Raw genomic sequence first — 19,896 nt, 5'->3', positions numbered from 1 at the left:
TTGTTTTTTTTCTTTCAAATTTAATTAATAGTTAGCGCTGTAGTACATTTCTCACATTCTGTATATGTCCAATTTTTTTTTTTTTTACTTCTATCTTCATCCATCACCAAACTTTGCAAACAAAATCACCAATCAGTGCCACCACCCTTAAGAAAGTAGCTCATCCTCTCTCTTGACTCTGAAATGTCAAAAAACGCTCAAACAGATCCATCCACCCAAGATTCCACTGTATATGATTCCACTTTTTACTCAGTTTCTAACACCATTGCAGTTTCTCATAAGTAGGCATCCAATGTATGTACACCAAGGAGTCGCAGAAAAACTCACAACAGTAAAATGCTGCTGTACATTATTTATTATTAGGCTCATGCACGCTGGACATTTTTCCGCTGCCGTTTTAGGCTTCATGCGTTGTTTTTTTTTTTTTTTTTGCAGCCAGTAAACTCCCCAGCATGATATCCTATGTGCTCATGCACACATAGGCTGTTATCAGCGTTTTTTGGCAGAGGCGTTTTCTGTCTGGAAACAAAACCCAGAACCCAGGGTTTTATGGGGAGCTGTAAAAACGCTCTAACTCTTATAAAAGCTTAAAAACGCTAAGGCTCTGTTCACACCTTGTTTTTTTTTTGTTTTCAGGCAGAAAGTTCCACGCGTTTTTACTGTGATTTTGTCACGTTTTTGCCACAAAATCAGGGAAAAATTGCGGTAAAAACGTGCAGGTGTGAATGCAGCCTAAAAACCTAGGCTACTCCGTATTTCTCAGCATTTTTGAGCCGTAAGCTTTTGTGGAAGTATAGTTTTGAAAAAAAAAAAAAAAACTACTGCAAAATCGCTTAAAAACATTACTGCAAAACTCATTCTGCAGCTACAGCTAATGCTACTGGCTTTTTTTTATAACATCCAGTGTGCATGAGGCCATAAAGATAAAAACAATAGACGTCATATCTCTCAAATGCAATATAGTCTTATTAAAATCATTATAAAATTTCTCATAGGGTCTATTATGTCCCAATAAAACCACAGGATAATTTAACCACCTAAGGACCAAGCCTCTTTCTGAGATTTGTTGTTTACAAGTTAAAAAACGTTTTTTTTTTTTGCTAGAAAATTACTTAGAACCCCAAACATTATACATTTTGTTTCTAACACTCTAGAGAATAAAATGTTTAAATTATTGTACCCACCCCTCTTTAGTGACAACAGAGGGGGGAAACCCAGCCATGGACAACTTCCAATAAGCTTTTTAACCCTGATCCTGCCTAAACCCTTGTACAGCCTAAACACTTGTATAGTCTGCACTGTTGCCTCAGTCTAAGCTACCCTAGAGAATAAATTGGTGGGTGTTGCAAATTTGTATGTCACACGGTATTTGTGCAGTAGTTTTTCAAACACAGTTTTCTTGGAAAAAATACCTTTTTAAATTCTAATGCAAAAAAAAAATACATAACCCAATTTTGGTAAAATATCATGATTTTACACTGCGTAAATAGATACCAAACATGTCATGCTTTAAAACTGCACACTCCTGTGTAACGGCAACAAACAACGTACATTTTACTACCAATAGGCGATGCTTTAAAAGCCTTTACAGGTTACCACTTTAGTTTTATAGTGGAGGTCCAGTGCTGGAATTACTGCCCATGATCTGACGTTCTCAGCAATACCTCACATTTGTGGGACGATCGCTGTTTGCGTGCTCGCGACCATTGCCATTTAATTTTTTTTTTCACTTTTATTACTTTCACAAGAGATGTTAACATCCTTGTGACAGCAATAGGCATGATGCGGGGTCTATAAGGCCACTCAGTATCACCATAAGTGCACAACCAAAAGGGCCCCAACATCACCAGCAGAAATAACTTATTTTTCTTCCTTTTTTGGAGAGTATTCTTTTGTGTTTCATAGTATTTACATTTTTACACTGGTTTTACACTTTTACCTTCCTGGAACACTGAAGTCCTGCAGGCAGACTTGGCTAGCAAAGTCATTCTAGAGCAGGGATATGCAATTAGCGGACCTCCAGCTGTTGCAGAACTACAAGTCCCATGAGGCATAGCAAGACTCTGACAGCCACAAGCATGACACCCAGAGGCAGAGGAATGATGGGACTTGTAGTTTTGCAACAGCTGGAGGTCCGCTAATTGCATATCCCTGTTCTAGAGACTAAGGCAGCATAACCTTCGGGGTTTATACTATCTATTTCTGGCTGCCCTTACTGTATGTTAGTCTAGGACTCTAGGTGATGCTGTTGCAGTTTAAGCTGATTGGTAAAACCTGGGCCCAGTTACTTATAATTATCCTGTTTCTTAAGTGTATTACTACCATTGTTATTAATTTCGTCCTGTAACTCTACCTACTTTAACCCACTTTGTTTTATATAAATATATTAAGTTTGTTTTACTAATTGGTCTGTTGTTTGCTTTCCTGATAATGGCATTATAGTTGGGTACCAATGCCATTGTCTGTGATTCATCTGTAAAATTGTGTGTCTGTATATAGATGAACCTGGAGTGTCACAGGGGCTGAGGTCTTTGAGAGGACCATCATTACCAGTGGCTCCTTTGAGGGTAGCGATACATCCATAAAAGGTCCACGCCGAACAAATGATTGCTATATCACTTCAGTGTTAGAATCATTGGTAAATACTCCGTCAACCTTGATTATACCAACAAAATTCATATTTACCTACAGTTGTATTAAAAAATATGGCGGACATTGCCAATGTGCTAATAAGCAATAGTCTGTGTAAAACAAGTTGAGCCACATCAGTGTAACCTCCGTTAGCAAAGTGTCAATAACCATATTTCCTTCCTTTTGAGGCTGTTGAAACAATGCAAGTCTCTGATACAGTTATGACAGGGTTTTGTAACATTGCATTTCACTGTCTTAAAGCTAAACACCGGGCAGATAAATAAGACTATATTTTATATATACAGGATGGATGAGCGAGTTTAGGGTGGGGGAACTTGACTGGTCTGCACAGTCCTGACCTCAACCCGATAGAATACCTTTGGGATGAAATAGAGGAGACTGCGAGCCAGGCCTTCTCCTCCACAATAGTGCCTGACCTTTAGAAATGAGCTTCTGGAAGAATGGTCAAACATTCCCATAGACACACTCCAGAAGAGTTAAAGTGATTGTAAAGCTTCATTTTTTTCCCTATAAAAATAATAAACATATTACTATACTTACCTGCTCTATTGCAGTGGATTTGCACAGAGTAGCCCTAATCCTTCTCTTCTCGGGTCCCTCTTCTGTGATTGTGGTCCCTCCTTCCCACCTGTTCAGTACCCCCACAGCAAACAGCTTGCTATGGGGGCACCTGAGCCGAGTCACAGCTCCCTGTGTTCCTTTCCGACACAGAGCCCTGCCCGGCCCGCCCCCTCTATCCCTTGATTGGCTAGCTGACTTCGATCGACAGCAGTGGGAGCCAATGGCACCGCTACTGTGTCTCAGCCATACAGGATGGAGAATCTCAGACGGCTGAGGAAATCGCTGGACAGAGAGGGACCTCAGGTAAGTGTTAGGGGTTCTGCTGCACACAGAAGGCTTTTTATCTTAATGCATAGAATGCATTAAGATAAAAAACTTCTGCCTTTCCAACCCCTTTAATGCTGGTATAGCTGCAATGGGTGGGGCAACTCTATATTGAACCCTAAGACTGGGATGCCATCAAAGTTCATGTGTGTGTAAAGGCAGGCGTCCCAATACTTTTGATGATATAGTGTGTGTTTATATATATATATATATATATATATATATATATATATACAGTATCTCATAAAAGTGAGTACACCCCTCACATTTTTGTAAATATTTTATTATATCTTTTCATGTGACAACACTGAAGAAATAAAACGTTGCTACAATGTAAAGTAGTGAGTGTACAGCTTGTATAACAGTGTAAATTTGCTGTCCCCTCAAAATTATTCAAGAACACAGCCATTAATGTCTAAACTGCTGACAACAAAAGTGAGCACACCTCTAAGTGAAAATGTCCAAAATAATATTTTGTGTGGCCACCATTATTTTCCGGAACCCTCTTGGGCATGGAGCTCACCAGAGCTTCACAGGTTGCCACTGGAGTCCTCTTCCATTCCTCCATGATGACATCGCAGTGCTGGTGGATGTTGCACTCCTCCACCTTTCATTTGAGGATGCCCCACAGATGCTCAATAGGATTTAGGTCTGGAGACCTAAATGCTCGGCCAGCTCATTACATTTATCCTCAGCTTCTTTAGAAAGGCAGTGGTCTCTTGGAGATGTGTTTGGGGTCGTTATCATGTTGGAATACTGCCCTGCGGCCCAGTCTCCGAAGGAAGGGGATCATTTCTTCAATGAACTGTAGCTCCCCAGTGCCGGCAGCACACATGCAGCCACAGACCATGACACTCCCACCACCATGCTTGACTGTAGGCAAAACACTCTTGTCTTTGTACTCCACACTTGGTTGCCGCCACACATGCTTGACACCATCTGAACCAAATAAGTTTATCTTGGTCTCATCAGACCACAGGACATGGTTCCAGTAATCCATGTCCTTAGTCTGCTTGTCTTCAGCAAACTGTCTGCGGGCTTTCTTGTGCATCATCTTTCGAAGAGACTTCCTTCTGGGATGACAGCCATGCAGACCAATTTGATGCAGTGTGAAGCGTATGGTCTGAGCACTGACAGGCTGACCCCCCACCCCTTCAACTTCTGAAGCAATGCTGGCAGCACTCATACATCAATTTCCCAAAGACAATCTCTGGATATGACGCTGAGCATGTGCACTTAACTTCTTTGGTCAACCATGGTGAGGCCTGTTCTGAGTGGAACCTGTCCTTTTAAACCGCTGTATGGTTTTGGCCACTGTGCTGCAGCTCAGTTTCAGGGTTCTGGCACTCTTCTTATAGCCTAGGCCATCTTTATGTAGAGCAACAATTCTTTTTTTCAGATCCTCAGAGAGTTCTTTGCCATGAGGTGCCATGTTGAAATTTTAGTGACCAGTATAAGAGAGTGAGAGTGATGACACTAACTAACTAACAAGTCACATGACACTGGGGATGGAAAATGGCTAATTGGGCCCAATTTGGACATTTTCACATAGGGGTGTACTCACTTTTGTTGCCAGTGGTTTAAACATTAATGGCTGTGTGTTGAGTTATTTTGAGGGGGCAGCAAATTTACACTGTTATACAAGCTGTACACTCACTACTTTACATTGCAGCAAAGTGTAATTTCTTCAGTGTTGTCACGTGAAAAGATATAATAACATATTTGCAGAAATGTTAGGGGTGTACTCACTTTTGTAAGATAATATTTATATATTGAGAGGAGTGCACAGAGCGGAATGCTGATTGCAGTCTATGGATGAAGGCGGGGAGCACAGAGCGCGTCGATGCTGGGTCGATGACATCACAAGGGGAGGTGCCACCCAGTGACATTATCGGGTGGAACCACCCCTTAGTTATTTAAGAACTGTCAGAACTTTTATCGGGTCAGCGGTGGTGGCACGTGTCATGATTACGAAGGATCTAAACTTTTATTTATTTTTTTAAATAAAGGCATTTTCAAAAATTGCCTACTGTTGGGATCCAAAGTTGCATGACAAGTCGCACAAGGGTGAATGGGGCCTAAGTGTCACTTGACTGCAGCAAGAAAAATCAGGTCCCCTGCCTTACCAGACAGGGCTAAAAGTTGTACCAGGGCCTTGTAAATCTCAAAAACTGGATTGCCAGAAATACTGATTCTTTGGCATTTAAAACAACTCCTATATACCGTATGTGTTTCAATTGTATGTTTAGTTGTTTGCCTTGCATTCAGCTTTAACAAAGGGGTCCTGCATGGCTCTGAAACTCTTTTTATTCTGTGGCTATCTGGAGGATTTGAAGTGTGCTGTTCACATTCTTCATGTTTAATGTAATAATGGTGCCACTGGCCAGACATTACAGCACCCTGCTTTTAAAGAGGAAGTAAACCCTCTGTAATGAAACTAAAAAAATAAATACCCTGCAAGACAAAGACATAATGAGCTAGTACACCGCCATGATACCCAGGGTGACTTCCAGGTATCACAGCTTCAGCGCTGTGACTGGCTGGGGCCGCGATGGCGTCAATCCCACGCATGCGCATGGGAGCTGGCCACTAACGGCATGTCCCATTCATTAACGGCACGCTCAGTGTGGTGCTGTCTTTTCTGCAAATATCTCCTAAACCGGAATATGAGTGTTTTCTCTTTGACTCCATCCAAAGCTTTCTTCAGTTTGGGATGAAATATGAAAGAGTTGGAACCTCTACCATTTTGTAACCCTTCTGGGGAGACTTCCCCTCACTTTATGTCTAGGTGACCATCAATTCAAGAAGAGAGATGATCCAACCTTTCCCTATGCTTTATAAAACTGATGTTGAGTTCCCACTGGAGAAATGTCTCTCCCATCCTGTACTGGGGACCACACAGCAAGAGCGGGAACATCTTTCCAGTGGGGACACAAAGACCGAATGGTTTTAAACCCTCTACACACTACACTTAACCAAAAAAAAACAAAAAACGTTTTCATCTGACGAACCGATCGTGTGTGGGCCCCATCGTTTTTTTTCCCATCGGTGAAAAAAAATAGAACCTGTTTTAAAATTTTCTGATGGTTAAAAAACTGATAGAAAAAAAACGATCGTCTGTGGGGAAATCAATCGGTCAAAAATCCACACATGCTCAGAATCAAGTCGGCGCATGCTCTGAAGCATTGAACTTCATTTTTCTCTGCACGTCATTGTGTTTTACGTCACCGCGTTGGACACGATCTGATTTTTAACTGATGGTGTGTAGGCAAGACTGATGAAAGTCGGCTTCATCGTATATCTGATGAAAAAATCCATCGGTCCGTTTTCATCGGATGAACTGATCGTGTGTATGTGGCATAAGAGATCCACAAAAAAATGAATATCTGTACACTGCAAATGTATGTATGAGTTACAAAATACATGGCGTTACGTAAATAAAGGATTTTAATAGATGCAAGTTAGATAAATTCTCTTATATTTATTGCAGGGTTATGCATCATCTTTGGACAATCCCGAAATGAATCCATTGATTCCTGTGGTTTTACAGAATAGCAAAGACGTCCTTTTTGGAAATCTTCAAGAAATCTACGAATTTCACAAAAGGTATTTCAATTACTGTCATGGCTTTAGTTGCTTCATTCATACCAGTTTGTTCTGTTCCTTTTTCAATATAAAATGTTTGTATCATGCTATCCTCGCTATTTGAATATTTTATGATACAGAATAAAGATTGTAAAATGGTTAAAGTGGTTGTAAATGCTTAAAGGGTCACTAAAGGATTTTTTTTTTAGCTAAATAGCTTCCTTTACATTCCTGCAGTACAGGTTTCATGTCCTCATTGTTCGTTTTTGCTTTGAAGTAGCTGTAATTTTGCTGTGATCTCCACACTTCCTGGTTGCCTGTTTCCTTATAACCATCGTACTGGGAGCTTTTCACGGTGGTCTAAGCTGTCATTACTGTGTGTCTAAAACTCCTCAGAACCAATCAGATTCATTTTAAAAACAAAACACTGCCCTGGATTTGTTGTTTTTGTTCTGTGAGTCTTCCCGACTCACCTCTCACCCGGAACTTCATGTATTTACCTTTAAAACCGAACGTGAAACTAGAGGCACATTATATGATAGATTAAATTCAATTTTTAATCATTTTTAAAAGGAATCAGTTAACTTTTATGTCTCTATACTCTGTAAACAGTCATTTCAGCAAAAAAATGTTTTCCTTTAGTGACCCTTTAAAGGATAAGTTCACCTTTTTATAAAATAATAAATGCACATCTTTTTGCAGGAAAAAAAAGTGCATTTCTTTTACTTGGAGCTTGGAAAGCATTGCACCAGAGATCAGCAGAGTGCAAGTGCCATGCTGGACTCCTGCAGACTTCTCAGTGTACCTGTTTGCTTGTACCTTGTATGGGCAGACAGATACACACTGACAGGAAGAATGAATAAACTACCAGTGCATTCAAAAGCGACATGGTGGTTAATTCAAACTACAAGCCGGCAGCCAGAAAGGCTGCTGGGACTTATAGTTTCCCATTCACTGAGGACTGTCAATTAATGATGTTATTTTCAAATAGTGACAGCGGGCGCCTGGAGAAGATGCCCGCCCACTGTCACTGGAGAGGGGGAGAGGCTGTAGAGGCTGCAGCTGCTAGAACATGTTACATGTTACACCCTAAATACGGGTGGAACATGTAACGTGTTCCAAAAGGTGAACTTATCCTTTAAGTTTTTTTTTTTTTACCTTGATGAATTTTCTGTAAAATAACCTCACATGTTCAGCTTCCCCCCAGCCCCCCCAAAATATTTACTGAGCCTGATTAATTCAGCACAATGCCAGAAAAAAGCAGCTCTGATTTCTCTCTCTCTTCTTAAATGTATACTTATGAATAAAAGGGTACCTAAGCACCCCACAATGGTCATGCAGATCCCACAATCTCATAATAAGATAAACAACTCCCAAACTATGCTCCATGTCAAAAACGAGCCTGGGGCATAACAAAAACAAAAACAAAACAAAAACCCCCACAAAAAGTACTCTGCGCCACGCTCTGGTAACCACATTAAGGGACAAAGATGGATCCAAACTCCTGCATGTTACGATATGTAGTCCAAGTTGCAACTTATTTATCCAAGCGATCATATTCCACCGCTAGTAAGTATTCTGGATTCATGAGCGAATACATTTCCAATATCCATTCAGCCAAAGTAGTCACCACTGATTTCCAATGTCTAGGGATTATTACTCTAGCTTTTGTCAGAAAGTGGTGAAGTATATCAAATTGTGCATTTCTAACTGAATTTGACAATATGGGCAATTAAGTAATCTGGGGGCACTCAGCCCATATATGAAGCATAGTCCCCTCTTGACACCCACACCGCAATCAAGTGCCGGCCCAAAACATTGTGCTGCCTGGGACCAAGAATGAAACGCTGCCCCCCCCCCAGAAAAAAAATCACGCCAACCAAAAGGCCCCCACATTCATTATTATATATCATGATAACTAAAGGGGACCCGTCATGGCTCTATACATGTATAAAGGAGTATAAAGAGGACCTGTCATTGCTCTATACATGTATAGGAGTATAAAGAGGACCTGTCATGGCTCTATACATGTATATAGAGGACCTGTCATTACTCTTTACATGTAAAGGAATATCAAGAGGACCTGTCATGGCTCTATAAATGTATATAGGACTATAAAGAGTACTTGACATGGCTCTATACATGTATAAAGGAGTATAACGAGGGCCTGTCATGGCTCTATAGATGTATAAAGAGAACCTGCCATGGCTCTATACATGTATAAAGAAATATAAAGAGGACCTGTCATGGCTCTATACATGTATATAGAGGACCTGTCGAGACTCTTTACATGTAAAGGAATATAAAGAGGACCTGCCATGGCTCTATAAATGTATATCGGAGTATAAAGAGGACCTGTCGTGGCTCTATACATGTATAAAGGAGTATATTGAGGGCCTGTCATGGCTCTATAGATGTATAAAGAGGGTCTGTCATGGCTCTATACATGCATATAGGCGTATAAAAGGACCTGCCATGGCTCTATACAAGTATCCAGGAGTATAAAGGGACCTGTGAATTGCCGGCGGCCACAATGTCTTTTGCGCAAACTAATCAATGTACGCTAATTGTGTTTTGTTTTTTTTGTACCAAAAATATGTAGAAGAATAAATATTGGCCTTAACTGAAGAAAATAGTTTATTTTTCTAAATTTTGGGGATATTTATTATAGCAAAAAGTTAAAAAATATATATATTTATAGCACAAAAAATAAAAACCGCAGAGGTGATCAAATATCACCAAAAGAAAGCTCTATTTGTGGGGGAAAAAGGACATCAATTTTATTCGGGTAGCGGAGCTGGCGGAACGGGCTGGTGGGCATCAGTATGCTGCCCCCTAAAAGTGCTGCCTGGTACCCATGGTACCACCCGGTCCCATCATAGGGCCGGCCCTGCCGCCATCACAGACTAGGTGCAAAGGGGTGTAATAGATGGTGTAAAGTATGCATAGGTAAGTAGAAGGAGAGGTGGATGAAGGAAAAGGGGGGTGCAGTAAGCTGACCTTCATGGGCAAAGCACAGGTACCACCACAACAAACAATCTTAATGTAGTACAAGGAATATTGTTACAGGCACACCTCCTCAGCTGTCCTTAGACTCCAAATAATCTATCCACAAAACTCATGAAGAGGAATCCAAGCTGCATACTGTTTTAAAATGTAATTCAAATTTATTAAACTCTCCGACATACAGACTGTCACGTATGGATCACAGGCAACCGATGCGCTTCGCTCAAAAAGAGCTTACTACAATCTTAGTTTTATATCAGTATGCTTGTAATAAATTAAAGTGACGTAATTGCAGCAGGTTACCTGAATCATTTTGTGCTTCCTATAACTGTAATGCCGTGTACACACGATCGGAAATTCCGACAAGAAAACTGTGGATTTTTTCTGACGGAATGCTGGCTCAAACTTGTGTTGCATACACACGGTCATACAAATCTTGTCGGAAATTCCAACTGCCAAGAACGCGGTGACGTACAAGACGTACGACGAGCCAAGATCAATGAAGGTCAATAGGCATTTCGGCTCTTCTGCTTGATTCTGAGCATGCGTGTTTTGAGCACACACACGGTCGGAATTTCTGACCAAAAGCTCACATCGGACTTTTCTTGTCAGAATTTCCGATCGTGTGTACTCGGCATAAGTTAATTTATGATGGTGGTGTTAAAATGTTTGCAACGTACACAAGCGTTCTGTAACCTGCTGCATACAGACTGTCACACCTGGATGACAGGCGACCAACACGCTTCACTCAAAGAGTTAACTCAAGCTTAATACAATCTTCGTTTTATATCAGTATACGTACACAAACATTCTGTAAACTGCTGCCATCATTCAAACTCAATTATCTGTATCTAAACTGTCAGCGATTATTATCTTTAGCTGCAAAACAAACATGTTTATTCAATTAGATTAGCGATAATTTTCTTAAAATTAAACTGTTCTGAAAATCTCAACAACATATTTACTCCTCAGCTTCTTAAGCCCTCATTCCCACTTGAGCGTAGCATATGAAATTAGGTTTTTTTTTCCTTGCATGTTTTTTGCATTTTTTTATTTTGCCATTTTAACCACTTTAGCCCCAGACCATTTGGCTGCCAAATGACCGGGCTACTTTTTGCGATTCGGCACTGCGTCGATTTAACTGACAATTGCGTGGTCATGCAACGTGGCTTCCAAACAAAATTGACATATTTTTTTCCCACAAATAGAGCTTTCTTTTGGTGGTGACAATTTTGGAGCTTTTGGAGCAATTTTGTACTTTTTGCTATAATAAATATCCCCAATTTAAAAAAAATAATAAAACATTTTCTCAGTTTAGTCCGATATATATTCTTCTACATATTTTTGGTAAAAGAAATCGCAATAAGCGTATATTGATTGGTTTCCGCAAAAGTTATAGTGACTACAAAATAGGGGTAGTTTTATGGCATTTTTACTATAATTTTTTTTTTACTTTACATAATTTTGGTAAAAATCGCAATAAGCGTATATTGATTGGTTTGCGCAAAAGTTATAGCGTCTACAAAATAGGGGTAGTTTTATGGCATTTTTACAATAATTTTTTTTTTACTTGTTATGGCGGCGATCTGCAATTTTTATCGTGACTGCAACAATATGGCGGACACATCGGACACTTTTGGCGCTATTTTGTGACCATTCACATTTATACAGCAATCAGTGCTATAAAAATGCACTGCTTACTGTGAAAATGTGACTGGTAGTGAAGGGGGGTAGGGGGCGCTGAAGGGGTTAAGTGTGTCCTAGGGAGTGATTCTAACTGTTAGGGGGTGTGGCTTACTGTGACATGTCACTGATCGCTGCTCCTGATGAGAGGGAGCAGACGATCAGTGCTGTGTCACTAGGCAGAATAGGGAGAGGTCTTGTTTACAACGACATCCCCCCATTCTGCCATTCCGTGACCTGATCGCGGGACACCATCGGACATTGAGTCCGCGGAGAAGGCAGCGCGCACGTCTGCTAGGGGGCAGGTTTAAAGCAATGTATATATACGTTACTTTGCCTGCCCGTGCCATTCTCCCGACATATATCTACGTGAGGCAGTCAGCAAGCGGTTAAGAAGGATGTGTCATACAGGAGATTCTTTAGAATGGATTGTACATTTTTAGCCCAATATACTTTTACCCTACATTTTCCAAAGGCAACCCTTTAAAAGCCCCTGTAGGTCCATTAATAATGGCCCTAGAAGGGCCCTATACGGTAGAATGTAACATGTAGCACAATCTACTTTTTTTGTATGTGGGCAACCCCGATGCACGTATTTACAGTCATATCTCCTCAATGAGGTAAAACTGACATAAATGTAACTCTATCCCAAACTAAAATAACATAATTTTTGCTGGAGTCAGGGCAAATGCATTTATCTGTGTTTACATCTTTTCTTTAAACAGAATTTTTTTTTTTTTCAGAACTTTTCTTAAAGAACTGGAGAATTGTACTGAAGATACAGATTCACTTGGAAAATGTTTTTTGAAAAGGGTAAGATATATGTCTATTGTAATACATTTAGAGCCTAAAGCTGCCCAAACATTTTAGAGGATGTTAGGATGCGCCGATGTAGCAAGTTTATGTCATTGTGGTACAGAAGAGGTAGAAAAAGAGAAGTGCAGCCTATCCTAATGAATCCACCGGTTAGTAGACAAATTGCGTTGGACTCTTGCTAGTCCTTAGCCACTGTTAAGCTGGCCATACACAATACAATTTTCTTATAAAATTTTCTTTAGATTTACCTTCAATTACGTAGTGCAAGGGCCTACCTGATTGCATACAATCTAAAGAAAAGTTGTACAAGAAAATTGTATAATGTATAGCCAGTCTTAAGCCTCGAACACATGCTCGATTTACTCGGCAAGAACCAGCAAGAAAACTGCTGGCAGAGCTTTTTTGCCGAGTGTACCGTGCCCGTGTATGAGGCTTTCAGGTTTCTCGACAAGAAAACTGCCCAGAATATAGACGAGAAAAATAGAGAACATGTTCTCTATTTTCTCGTCGTGAGATTCTCGGCAGTTTTCCTGCCGAGAAACCTTAGAGTGTGCATACTTACCTGGTCGCCTTGGAAACCCGCGCATGCTCGAAATGACTTTGACGCATGCATGGTAGCTTCCTAGACATAGGTAGGGTGCAGCAAGATGGCGGCGACGGCATCGAATGTGATGAGTGCATGCTCGTCATATGCGATGACGTCACTGCGTTCTTGCCTTTCAAGAGAACCGCTGTTTTTTTTAAAAGAAGTGTCTGTACACTCGGGCGGCAAGAGATTCTTGCCAAGAATCCAGTTGGGAAAATCAATGTTTTTTTCCTGGCGAGATTCTGGCCCGTCTGTACAGGGCTTTACACTTGGTCCTGTGTGCACCATTTGTATTGTATGGTGCATGGATATGTCTTTCCGCAAATTGGTAACTAACTTGATTAGTGTGCAAGGTGCAAGCATGACCTTAGTTTAAAGTAGAACTATAGGCAAAACTTTTTTGGATAGAGTAAGGAAGGGCTATACCCCCTGTCAGATTATTTTTTTACATCTGTGTCCCTTTCAGTGTTGCCAACCCCCTGAAGTGAAATTTACTGGCAGGACGCCAAAATTTACGAACAGCGCCAATTTGTTACTGACACAAAAACTTGACATTTACTGACAGAGCCACATATTTTGCTGACACTGCAAAAAAGTACCTAAAATTATGCCGCGTACACACCATCACTTTATGTGATGAAAAAAAAACGACGTTTTTAAAAACGTCAATTTAAATGACCGTGTGTGGGGGGGGAAACGTTGTTTTATGTCTTGTGAAAAACGACAAAAAAAAATTGAAGCATGCTTCAATTTTTTGTGTCGTTTTTCAAAACGTCGTTTTTTGTTTCACAAAAAATCACCGCGTGTAGCAAAAACGACGTTTAAAACGACGTTTTTAAACCCGCGCATGCCCAGAAGCTAGTTATAAAGCGAGCTTCAATGGAAAAAAGTGCTGAACGTAACCACGCTTTGCTAGAGCATTGTGAAAAAACGATGGTGTGTAGGCAACGTCGTTTTTGAAAATTGAAGTTTCAAAAACTTTGTTTTTTACTTCACAAAAAAAAACTTTTTTTTTCATCACATAAAGTTATAGTGTGTACGCGGCATTACAGTTTTCAGTGCTAAACAGTGCAAATATCAATATTTGGACTATAAACACGTAGCTAGTGCTATTAGCAAGTAGTCTGCAGGATTCCCCCTTACATTGAAAGGGAACTCTTATGTAAAGGGAAATGCTGCAGATCATGATCTAAGCGGGAACCCTGATGTGACAGGGATTGGTGACTAGAGACCACCTTCCGCAGAGTGAATACACTAAGGTAAGGGAGGGGGTGCTACTAATATAGGGGGAACCTTTATATCAGTGCCCCCTTACATTATTGTATTCACTCCTCTCTTACATCAGCAACCCCCCTCCCCTCAGAATGGCCTGTCACTGACCTCCTCTCAGGTGCAGGGCTCAGTCAGACGGCTCTAGCTTGGCGGCTCTGGTTTTATTCTATAGTCTCCTCTCCATAGTCCACACATGTCTGTGCACAACGAGCACTGAGCTTGCCAGTGAATGACTGTGCAGCGGGGCCTGTCAGGACAAGTCTGATCATTGGAGGATTGTACACCAATTTCCCAGCATTGCTAGAGAACTGACCACAGTTTGTTCTCCTATTTAGTGTGGTCAGTTTTTCATAGGAAAGCAGATGGACTGGCAGGAACACCATCGATTTCACATAAAGGAAGCAAAACAAAGAGAACAGGATACTTTCTCATACACGTAAATAGTACAGCAGGCTGAGGAACATATCAGCAATATTAAAGTGTTGGGGTAACAAATGCTTTAAGTCAGCCCTCAAAATGTCCACTCGCCTACTAGCATTTGGCGAGTGGATTTAAGCTGGGGGCGAGTGATGACAGGGCTACATGACCAATCTCCCTCCAATCTGTGCCTACACTTAGAGTCCCGATGAGATTGGTGGCCGAAGAGGAAAGGTGCATGCTCGGGAAAAGTAGTCTGGTGAACCGCACACAGGCAGAGCAGTACACAGGTGCTCTCCTTACAATTCTCATTAAGCCATGGGACCTAACAGTATGACCTCTCTGAGCCTGCCCCCCCTCCCCCGACCAATGTAGCTGGAGAGCAGAAAGTAATGAGTGAGGTGGAGGATTGCAAAAATTACCACTCTGGTGCAGCGCTCACTGAAAGTTGCCCTGACATGACAGCAGCAGCCTTCCAGTTAGTACAGTTTTCTTCTCCTTGTGCTCTATGTAAGTGTCCAGCAGTTCAGCCTGAGCACTGTGAACAGACTGGTCTCAATGTGTGCTGTGCGCTGTCAGTGTGCGCTCTGCTATGGTGTCAATGGCTGTGCAGTTGTGTGGATCTCAGCGTTGGATTGTACTCCCTCCCGCTGTGCTGCACCTCCTCTCCTCACTGCCAGCCTGAATAAAAGGGGGAAGTGGGGACATGCAAGCGTGGAGCCGCACACACAGGCTCCTGATGATGAGATGAATGGGAGAGAGAGAGAGAGGATCAGAGGCGTCCCTAGGGGGGGGCCAGAGGGGGCCCTGACCCCCCCAACATCATGCTGTGCCCCACCATGTGCCCCCCCAAAAAAAAAAAAATTTTTTTTTTTTTTTGCATTTTTGTATTTTGCTCCCCGAGAGGGAGAGCGTCCCCAGTCAGCTCTGCGGGGGATTCCTCCCCCTCCCTGTGCTCGCCGACACTGCATAATGCGAGCGCTCACACAACCAGATATTCTAGCCTGGGCCGTGTTTAAGTGTGTGCACTGCAGACTGCAGTACACTGTAATCACTGAACTACATTATCTCCATCCCTTCTGTCCCCCCCGAGACAGTGGTGATGGGAATATCCCTCCTGCCCAGCAATTATATTCTCCCGACAAACAGTGATTATCACTAGTGACTATACAGCAACCACTAGTGATAATCATAAGAGAATCTGCTCATTAATGGTTCAAATCTCAGCCAGTTTCTGCTGAACCAGCTGAGATTTAAAAGTGTCTATGGCTGGTCTTGGCTCTTAGGCAGCCCATACATTGATTAGCACTGTGGAGTGTCGGCTTCCTGGCGGGATCAGGCATGTGGGATTTCAAACACACCCGAGCCCATCTCTATTGGTTGTAGACTGTTGAGCTCCCTGCAGGTTGCTTAGCAGCAGTGGAGCCTTCTCTGACATGCTGATCGGGATGCAATCCAGGTGATGCTCTTAGTCAAATCTTAGTCATAAATATCAGTGATTTTATTGATCAAAGCCCACACTTTACAGGCATAGAGCCCACATGGCTGCTGATCATATGGTTGATTATATTTATGTGGTTGTACTCTTGATGCTAATAAATACTGTGTTTATTAGATCTGACTGGGAGCATCACATGCCGATCAGCATGTCAACAGAGAAGGTTATACAGCATTACTGCTGCTAGGTGACCAGCTGGGGGCTCGGCTCTCTATAACCAATAGTGCCAGCCTTCCCCTGCATGCACCCATAATGTCACCAGCACTAGGTTCTAATAGACTGCCGCCGCTGCCAAGGAGACAGACGCCAGACCAGCGCTGTAAATAGCAGGGACAGGACAGCTGGGGATCCCCACTGTGGCAGAACACCAGGGCCCGGTGGCAAGACAACCTTTGAAACCCTGATAGTTCTCCCACTGCTTTGGACCCTTATATTTTCTTGGTTTGCTGGTGACATATATCTCTTGTTTTCTGCCACCCTGGGGGGCCCCAGTATAGTAGGAAGGGAGCTCACTGCAGAACATGTGAAAGGGCCCATAGTGGAATCGTAATAAAGGGCCCCCCTACTATAAATTGCATTTTATAGTTGGCCCCCCTACTTTTGTCCCTGTCCCCCCATGTGCCCCCCCTAAATATGAAAGCTGGAGACGCCACTGGAGAGGATGGATGGGAGTTGCAGAGGAGACAGCAAGAGAATGGGGAAGAGACCCAGTTCTAGTGCCCTGTCCCTCTGATCTGCCCCCAGTGCCCTGTCCCTCTGGTCTGACCACAGTGCCCTGTCCCTCTGGTCTGACCCCAGTGCCCTGTCCCATTTTGTTAAAGTTGTTGTTGGTAATATTTAATTTTGTAACTTGGTTCTGCATAAAACATTTAACAGTGTCATTCCATGAGATAATCTACGAGGGTGTGTTTACGGGTGCAATTAGGCGCAGGGCAGTGTATGAATTAGGTGGGGCAACTGGTGGCGAGTAACTCTTGAGGCCTGGCTAGTAGCTCAGGACTTGAAATTTTGAGCCCTGCTTTAAGTCATTTCTTTTTTGTCTGCACCAGTTTCAATACCTTTGCTTTGGCATAAAGTGGTGTTGTGACTAACTTACAACAATGCACTTTTAATGGAGAAACCTATTTTGAAGACATATTTTGCCAATTTAAAATCATACAATGGAATTCATATAGTTTGCAGTAGGGTATGACTGTTATGATGAATTGTTGACAATTTCCATGTGCCACTTTGACTTTGCCATTTTGCTTATTTTTATACCAAGGAGAGAAGCTAATGTAAAGCAGGGCAGAAGAAATTATATCTAGCCAAGAATAAATGACACACAATTTACAAATAGAACCCCTTATTGTGGCAGATATAATGGTGTTATACAGTAAACTAAAAATACAGGTTGCAACAATTGCGATTTTTACTTTAAAGAACTTGCAACGTGTATAGCCACTGGTTAAGCAGAGACAACACATTTTAAGGTATAAAATTTATTTTATCACTAAGAATTTGCCACATGTTATGTGATATGCATCATTTTATGTTACTGTAATTGCTGTAATATACATTCTAATGCATACTTATGGGATATCATGCTTCATATAACTTTAATATAGCTGTAATATACAATCTAAATGGTATTAATGTGTAACACATCGCTATTCCTGTAGAAGGAAGACCTTCAAATTTATGAAAAGTACTGCCAAAATAAACCAAGATCAGAAGCCCTTTGGAGGCAGTGCGCTGAAAGCATTTTTTTTCAGGTAAGTGGCATTCATGTAGAAAATAAATTTTGCATTGCAATATATATGCAATTTAAATTGAACAATGTAATCATTTAGTTAAAGGGGAACTTTACCCAAAGCAACTTGATAAAAATTATATTCTTTAGCAAGGAACATACATTCCACATTAATAATTATGCTAATAAAATTAGTGTGTGCTGTAAGTTGCCTCCAGCATTGCTACTGTTTCTTCTTGCTGAAGGCTGCCATTTTGCTTTAGCCCAGAGCCCCTGAGCAGCAGTAAATCCATAGGCTGTCAGCAGATTGGCCTCTACAGGGTCATAACAGTGCCTAAAAATAGAGAGCATCCGAGCATGTGTAGAGCTGGGTGAGACAATGTATTACTTTATTTTAAACAGTATAAACACTTATTTTGTAACATTTTACATAGCTAAACATGCAAAAGGGGCCAGTCTAAAGTGATCTAGCAGGACTTTTCAATTTTCTGACTTAAGTGCCACTTTAAGTGAGCACTAAATTTGCTAATGATGCCTGACCCATATAACATAAATGATTTATGACAGAGGCCTTTGGTGCTGACGTGACAATATGCATAGTTGCCAACATTGCAAAAAAAAATTCAGGGGGACTTTTTTGCATGTAGGCGGAGCCTTGCTATAATTAGGTGGCGGGGCATACGTTTGTAGGCACCGAAAAATGGGCGTGGGAGTCGCAGACTTTGACCTAACTGGACCGGACTGGACTGGTGCAACGGACTCCTGGCTGAGGCACTGAGCCTGATGGTGAGTGCACTCACAGCTCAGAGAAAGACTGTCACTGAGACAGGCAGCCCACAGGACGGATGATGGTGACGGGGGGGTGTTATGTCTGATGGTGGTTGGCAGGGGGTGATATGTCTGGTGGTGGTGGCAGGGGGTGATATGTCTGGTGGTGGTGGTGGCAGGGGGTAATATGTCTGGTGGTGGTGGTGGCAGGGGGTCATATGTCTGGTGGTGGTGGCAGGGGGTGATATGTCTGGTGGTGGCAGGGGGTAATATGTCTGGTGGTGGTGGTGGCAGGGGGTAATATGTCTGGTGGTGGTGGTGGCAGGGGGTGATTTGTCTGGTGATGGTGGTGGCAGGGGGTGTTTAAAAAAGTTACATTTTTTAAAATAAATGTTGCAGATCCTGACTGCAGTTTGGCCTTGTAGTGGGAATAGAGTTCAAGCTTGTAAAGATTGGGGGGAGTACCTAAATTGTATTTTTGGTTCTTTTTAAACAGATTTACTAGTCTTGCAAAAATAATTTTGGGAAAGTTGAACAAATGTTTTACAGTTTTGGTCATATTGTGTTAAACCTATACCAAAAACGATATAGTAGTCAGGACGAACCAGGTAATATATTAGTTTTATATCCAGTCATGAAGTCCCTTATCACACCTAGTCAGTTTAACCACTTAAGGACGTAAGGTGTTTTTCAGATTTGGTGTTTACAAGACTAAAACATTTTTTTTTGCTAGAAAATTACTTAAAACCCCCAAACATTATATATATTTTTTTCTAACACCCTAGAGAATAAAATGGCGGTCATTGCAATACTTTTTGTCACACCGTATTTGCGCAGCGGTCTTACAAGTGCACTTTTTTTGGAAAAAAATCACTTTTTTTAATTCAAAAATAAGACAAAAATAAATTTGGCCCAGTTTTTTTATATATTGTGAAAGATAATGTTATGCCGAGTAAAAAAAATACCCAACATGTCACGCTTAAAAATTGCGCCCGC

The 19,896-nt window shown here is 41.6% G+C and overlaps 1 protein-coding gene across 3 annotated transcripts in view; it reads left to right on the top strand.

Moving 5' to 3' along the window:
* Positions 1 to 19,896, top strand: part of MCF2L2 (MCF.2 cell line derived transforming sequence-like 2) — a 366,799-nt gene that overhangs the window by 267,997 nt on the left and 78,906 nt on the right. For all 3 annotated transcript variants that reach the window (XM_040349448.1, XM_040349451.1, XM_040349447.1), the window contains exons 17-19: positions 7,028 to 7,143; positions 12,555 to 12,624; positions 18,062 to 18,154. In XM_040349448.1, the coding sequence (XP_040205382.1) occupies positions 7,028 to 7,143; positions 12,555 to 12,624; positions 18,062 to 18,154 (279 nt within the window). The remainder of the gene's footprint in view (positions 1 to 7,027; positions 7,144 to 12,554; positions 12,625 to 18,061; positions 18,155 to 19,896) is intronic.

This window comes from Rana temporaria, chromosome 4, assembly GCF_905171775.1.
Source record: "Rana temporaria chromosome 4, aRanTem1.1, whole genome shotgun sequence".
Classification (NCBI taxonomy): Eukaryota; Metazoa; Chordata; class Amphibia; order Anura; family Ranidae; genus Rana; species Rana temporaria.
The sequence above is the reverse complement of the archived record's forward strand: the minus strand, read 5'-3'. Positions and strand labels throughout refer to the sequence as shown.